The sequence below is a fragment of the Oncorhynchus masou genome, chromosome 18, assembly GCF_036934945.1.
Source record: "Oncorhynchus masou masou isolate Uvic2021 chromosome 18, UVic_Omas_1.1, whole genome shotgun sequence".
In the NCBI taxonomy this organism is placed as follows: domain Eukaryota; kingdom Metazoa; phylum Chordata; class Actinopteri; order Salmoniformes; family Salmonidae; genus Oncorhynchus; species Oncorhynchus masou.
This window is the reverse complement of record NC_088229.1, coordinates 66,851,807-66,858,868: the sequence shown is the minus strand read 5'-3', so window position 1 is coordinate 66,858,868 and position 7,062 is coordinate 66,851,807. Positions and strand designations below refer to the sequence as shown.

At 44.4% G+C, this 7,062-nt stretch overlaps 1 protein-coding gene across 1 annotated transcript in view; it reads left to right on the top strand.

Annotated features, from left to right (window-relative positions):
• The window catches only part of LOC135505161 (glutamate dehydrogenase, mitochondrial), a 31,673-nt gene continuing 24,611 nt past the window's right edge, over positions 1-7,062 (top strand). The window contains exon 1 of the mRNA XM_064924295.1: positions 1-588. Coding sequence (XP_064780367.1) covers positions 201-588 — 388 coding nt within the window. The 5' untranslated portion in view covers positions 1-200. The remainder of the gene's footprint in view (positions 589-7,062) is intronic.

Genomic DNA, 7,062 nt, shown 5'->3' with positions numbered 1-7,062 from the left:
TCCAAGCCTTGGTGGTCAGCGCAGACTTAAAGTGAACGGGCGCGCACTTTCAACGGCCATTCAGTCGGAAGAGGGGACACAGTGAAGGTGTGCTGCTGTGCCGTTTAGTCATCCCTCCCTCTGACCGGTTAATAGATAGATAGATAGATACCCCCGTCGCTGTTGTTTTACAACCCCCTCGTTAAACGGTTAGATCGATCATGTACCGGTACTTCGGGGAGCTGTTATCCCGCGGGGCGGGCAGTGCCTTGGCCTCGGGCTGCGTGGAATCTGCTCTCCCAGCATCGGCCGCTCTGATGCGGGTCCGGCAGTATAGTGAACAGCCCGACGACCCCAACTTCTTTCGCATGGTGGAGGGTTTCTTCGACCGCGGAGCCGCCATCGTTCAGGACAAGCTTGTTGAGGACCTGAAGAGCAGGGAGACCCCCGAGCAGAAGATGAAACGAGTGAAGGGGATTCTCCGCATCATCAAGCCCTGCAACCACGTCCTCAGCGTCTCTTTCCCCATCAAGAGGGACAACGGAGAGTGGGAGGTAGTGGAGGGCTACCGCGCCCAGCACAGCCAGCACAGGACGCCCTGCAAGGGGGGTAAGATACTGCCACGCGCCGCTTCCGGCTTCTTAACTGTCCTTCGGGTGGTTGTGCGGTTGCGAAATTAACTGTCTAGCTAGGTAGCTCATTTGGCGATCCCATTACTCAGCAGTGAGAGAACAGCTGCACTGATTGTTTAGCTACCGTTAGCTAGTTACTGTATAGATAGCTAGCTGCATCTCCTAGCTGCATCATCAGCAGGGTGTTCGGGGACAACATGAAGCTGTGGTTCTGGTGTTATACGTTGCTTTCCAAATTATAGAGCGCCTTGTCAAGACCCTTCATTTCATGAGGATAAGATTTACCATTGATGAGATCTTATTTTCAAGAGTTCAGAAAAGGTCGCGGACAGGTAGGTCAGTGTTACTATAATCTGTTGTCAATAAGGCACTAAATCACCTGTCCGGATTCCTACATTCGACACCAGATTTGATTTGCCACATGCGCCCGAATACAACCGGTGTAAACCTTACAGTGAAATGCTTACTTACTTTTGTCCAATAACTCAGAATATCTCAAGAGAGGATGGTCATATTGTTTTGACATTTTCAAGGTTCACAGAGATGACTCAAATAAAATAAAAACATTACATTAAAATGCTGTATTACGCAAATTAACCATTTAATATGGAAATTAGGCTTAATACATCATTTCAGTACTTTAAGCCCAATAATGTAAAGTAGGGTGGTCAGGTTATTAACAGATAGTCATCTAGGACTGAGAGTCTAACAGTTTATGAAATGTGTGTAAAACTTTTATATTGCTTTATGCAAATTAGATATTTAATATGCTAATTTGTCTGTACAGCAGGGTGAAAAAATACAGTACGTTCATTTAAAGTAAAGTGGTCATATTGTACACACACACACACACACATGGAATGCTCTTCCAACAGTCTTTCCCACATATGTTGGATCATTGTCCTGTTGAAAACAAATGATAGTCCCACTAAGCGCAAACCAGATGGGATGGCGTATTGATGCAGTAGCCATGCAGGTTAAGTGTGCCTTAAATTCTAAATAAATCACTGACAGTGTCACCAGCAAAGCACCCCCACAACATCACACCTCCTCCTCCATGCTTCACGGTGGAAACCACACATGCAGAGATCATCCGTTCACCTACTTTGCATCTTACAAAGACTCATCATAACAAAAGACCGATTTACACCGGTCTAATGTCCATTGCTAGTCTTTCTTGGCCAAGCAAGTCTCTCTTCTTATTGGTGTCCTTTAGTAGTTGTTTCTTTGCAGCAAGGCCTGGTTCACACAGTCTCTGAACAGTTGATGTTGAGATGTGTCTGTTACTTGACCTCCGTGAAGCTTTTATTTGGGCTGCAATCTGAGGTGCAGTTAACTCTAATGAACTTACCCTCTGCAGCAGAGAACTCTGGGTCGTCCTTTCCTGTGGCGATCCTCATGAGAGCCAGTTTCATCATAGAGCTTGATGGTTTTTGAGACTGCCCTCGAAGAAACTTTCAAAGTTATTGACGTTTTCCGTATTGACTGACCCTCATGTCTTAAAGTAATGATGGACTGTCGTTTCTCTTTGCTTTTTTGAGCTGTTTTTGCCATAATATGGACTTGGTCTTTACCAAATAGCACTATCTTCTGTTTAGCACCCTTACCTTGTCATAACACAACTGATTGGCTCAAACGCATTAAGAAGGAAAGAAATTCCACAAATTAACTTTTGATAATGCACACTTGTTAATTTCAATGCATTCCAGGTGTCTACCTCATGAAGCTGGTTGAGAGAATGCCAAGATTGTGAAAAGTTGTCATCAAGGGAAAGGATGGCTACTTTGAAGAAGCTCAACTATTAAATATATTTTGATTTGTTTAAAACTTGTATGGTTACTACATGATTCCGCATGTATTATTTCATAGTTTTGTTGTCTTCACTATTATTCTACAATGTAGAAAATAGTAAAAATAAAGAAAAACCCTTGAATGAGTAGGTGAGTAGGTGTGTCCAAACTTTTGACTGGCACTGTATATATCACACTTATGTTATATTTAGTAGGCCTAGAGTGACTAATCATACGCCCAATCCTGTGCCACCTGCATACACACACAGCACATCACACAGCACATCACACAGCACATCACACAGCACAGCACATCACACAGCACATCACACAGCACATCACATCACACATCACATCACACAGCACATCACACAGCACATCACACAGCACATCACACAGCACATCACACAGCACATCACACAGCACATCACAGCACAGCACATCACACAGCACATCACACAGCACATCACACAGCACATCACACAGCACATCACACAGCACATCACACATAATATGGACACACACAGCCTCACACAGACACACGTTTCCCATGAATACAGCAGTGGGTTAAATCGGGGTCACACAGAGTGTTTCTTGGTAGTCTTAAACAAATCTACTTTGATACAAAAGTATCCACCTCACACACATGGTTATGGGCTTAGAAAAAAGAAGACACCTGTGCCATGTCAGATATAGAGTTGACATGTATTACATTTGGGGTTTGCATCCCAATATTACCCTTTATCACAGAAGACGGAAATATAACAAAACCATTTGACATAGAAACATTTTCGTCAGTTTAGGGCTATGTCTGAACTGCAAGACAGAAGGCTACTAGTCTAATAACATAGCTTACTTCTGAGGTAGGCTGACTTCTGAGGTAGGCTGACTTCTGAGGTAGGCTGACTTCTGAGGTAGGCTGACTTCTGAGGTAGGCTGACTTCTGAGGTAGGCTGACTTCTGAGGTAGGCTGACTTCTGAGGTAGGCTGACTTCTGAGGTAGGCTGACTTCTGAGGTAGGCTGACTTCTGAGGTAGGCTGACTTCTGAGGTAGGCTGACTTCTGAGGTAGGCTGACTTCTGAGGTTGAGGTTGGGTTACATTGGAATGTTATTTTTGGTGTTGATGAGTTGCTCTGGTGATGGGAGGGTGAACGACACTGTTTCCAGCAAATAATTAGCCTAGGCTCAGATCAGACAGAGTCAGTGAGCTGCCTGCCAGCTGCACAAGAAGATGGATGGGACACATTTTCAATGAACTGGTATTTAGCTATGTTTTTAATGAATGTAGTGCTATAGCCACTGCATTTTTATAGCTTTTAGTTGAGAGAATAAAACCATACAGCCAATTCTGCTCAGCACTGCCTTTTGCCCAGCTCACTGCCATAAGTGAATGACGTCAGCCACAACCAGCAAGATAGCACTCGGCATGGAAATGGGGGTGGCACATGGTGAATATGGATCGATCCATGACAACCCATACATCAAAAACGTAACTACGAAGCTCTATGTGGTAACCTGCTATGTGATGTTCATGTCGCTGAGACCATCTGAATGTCAGTTTTACCTCATTTTTCAGCAACGATGTCTGCTGACCCTGAACACCTTCAGGGTGACAGTACAACCCCGCTATGCTAGTAGCATAGCCCCCGGTCAGCTTTTTAAAACCCTTCAGATATTGACTGAATTATGTCACATAAAACATTTTACTGTCACGAACAAATAATGAATGGAATACAGGGATTTTGATTGGAATTCAGGTATTACATTTATTGTAAAATTTAAACAACAAAAACAATTTTTAGAATGCACTCATATGTGCTGAATTTGCATAAATACACTTGGTGTATTTTTATCTATTAATAAATTAACATAAATGGTGCAACAGGGCTGCGACCACCAGAAACCTGTTCTGTCTAGGCCCACCTGCATAGGGGGCGGCAGGGTAGCCTAGTGGTTAGAGCGTTGGACTAGTAACCGGAAGGTTGCAAGCTCAAACCCCTGAGCTGTCGTTCTGCCCCTGAACAGGCAGTTAACCCACTGTTCCTAGGCCATCATTGAAAATAAGAATTTGTTCTTAACTGACTTGCCTGGTTAAATAAAGGTAAAATAAAACCTGCACTAGCCTTATTAATTACTGTTGTCACGTTCTGTTGCATGATTCAACAAGTGTGTCAATATCAGGATACCCTCAGATAAAAATAGCTTTTACATTGTTTAAGAGATCAGACATTATATCTATAATCTGACTGTTCCTTTTTTGGAAGTTACTTTCATTTCATTTCAAATTTGTGTTGAACTTTTTAAAATTCCACCAAAAAGGAATGCCCATCAAAATAAAGTGATCTTTCTTGTGATGTGTCGAGACGATGCATTTAAATCCCCGACGAAGCTTTAACGTTCTTATAGCTGCAACGGAAAGACAATGTATTCCATTGAGCTCGTTTCAGCCATTACCGGGGTGTGTTTGACCGGCCATTACAAACATTTCCGCGGCCGTAACGTTAATGGGGGGAAAACAACAGGCACAAGCAACAGTATGAAAGGGTCGCAGTTCTTAAAGGAAAGCAATCAAGCCAGCGATATTTAAGTGACAACACCCCTCGAACACAGGAAATAGACAGATCCTCAGGTAGGCGGGGCATGCACGTTGCTAAGGTAACTGCCAAACTTAAAGAAACACTTGAGTAAATGAGGGATACAAAGTATATTGAAAGCAGCTGATTCCACACAGGTGTGGGTCCTGAGTTAATTGTCTGTCTGTCTGTCTGCCTGCCTGTCTGTGTCTGGAGGAGGGTTTAGAGGGTGGGGTGGGGTGTGTCTGTTTTAGGAGGGGAGCTATGTGGTTCAAGGTTCAAGTCAAAGTTCAAGACTTGTTCAGCTCTGCATTGTGGGTGATTTGTGGGGTGAGGATCAGGATGTGACATGTTTCCAGTGAGGGGGGGAGGGAGAGAGGAGGGAACAGTTGTTTGAGGAGTGGAGTAGGGGAAGGGGTGGTAATGTACCCAAGCGTTCCTATTCGTCAGCATTTTGACAGGAGGAGGGAGGAGTGTTCACTAAGCGTTCCTATTCGTCAGCATTTTGACAGGAGGCGGGAGGAGTGTTCACTAAGCGTTCCTATTCGTCAGCATTTTGACAAGAGGCGGGAGGAGTGTTCACTAAGCGTAACTTTATTTGGCTCCTCCAGTGAGTTTTCTCTTGTTTAACCAACTGGTCTTAAAGTGCAAAGTCTCATCACCTACCCATTGTGCCAGGCAAGCTGAATCAGGTGCCCGTTCTGACAGACTGACGGAGAGTATATTTGAACACTGGAGGGGACATTGGTTGTGTGTTAATGTACATAGCCCCGCTATTGTTATTTTACTGCTGCTCTTGAATTATTTTATGTTCTTATCTCTTACTTTTTTGTTGGTATTTTCTTAAAACTGCATTGTTGGTTAAGGGCTTGTAAGTAAGCATTTCACTGTAACCTGTTGTATTCGGCGCATGTGAAACATTTGAATAGACTTTCTGATTGGTGTGGCCTATAGATGTTTAATTATGGCAAACGCATCATCATGGGGAGGTCAGAGGTTGTCACACGCCACCAGAGCAGATGCTTCCCTCAAACCCGTTTTAGAGAAGTGATCAAATCCCTCTTTTCACTTTCTGCAGCTTAGTCACGCACTTTCCATTCCCCTGTTCTCTGACTACAGCTACACTTCTCATGGTTTCCATTCCCCTCCTCTCTGACTACAGCTACACTTCTCATGGTTTCCATTCCCCTCCTCTCTGACTACAGCTACACTTCTCATGGTTTCCATTCCCCTCCTCTCTGACTATAGCTACACTTCTCATGGTTTCCATTCCCCTCCTCTCTGACTACAGCTACACTTCTCATGGTTTCCATTCCCCTCCTCTCTGACTACAGCTACACTTCTCATGGTTTCCATTCCCCTCCTCTCTGACTACAGCTACACTTCTCATGGTTTCCATTCCCCTCCTCTCTGACTACAGCTACACTTCTCATGGTTTCCATTCCCCTCCTCTCTGACTACAGCTACACTTCTCATGGTTTCCATTCCCCTCCTCTCCGACTACAGCTACACTTCTCATGGTTTCCATTCCCCTCCTCTCCGACTACAGCTACACTTCTCATGGTTTCCATTCCCCTCCTCTCCGACTACAGCTACACTTCTCATGGTTTCCATTCCCCTCCTCACTGACTACAGCTACACTTCTCATGGTTTCCATTCCCCTCCTCTCTGACTACAGCTACACTTCTCATGGTTTTCATTCCCCTCCTCTCTGACTACAGCTACACTTCTCATGGTTTCCATTCCCCTCTTCTCTGACTACAGCTACACTTCTCATGGTTTCCATTCCCCTCCTCTCTGACTACAGCTACACTTCTCATGGTTTCCATACCCTCCTTTCTGTGTCATCCAGCCTTATGACTATGTAACAGAGCTGGTTAGTATGACCTTGCCTGTGACCTGAAGACTTGTGTTAGCTCCCATAGCTAATGCCTTGGGTTAGGGTTGGGTTAGGGTTAGGGTTAGGGGTTTAGGGTTAGGGTTAGGGTTAGGGTTAGGGGTTAGGGTTAGGGTTAGGGGTTAGGGTTAGCTCAGTGGAAAACAGTTACTTGGGACACAGACGACTGATGGTTAGGCTAGATGGGGTA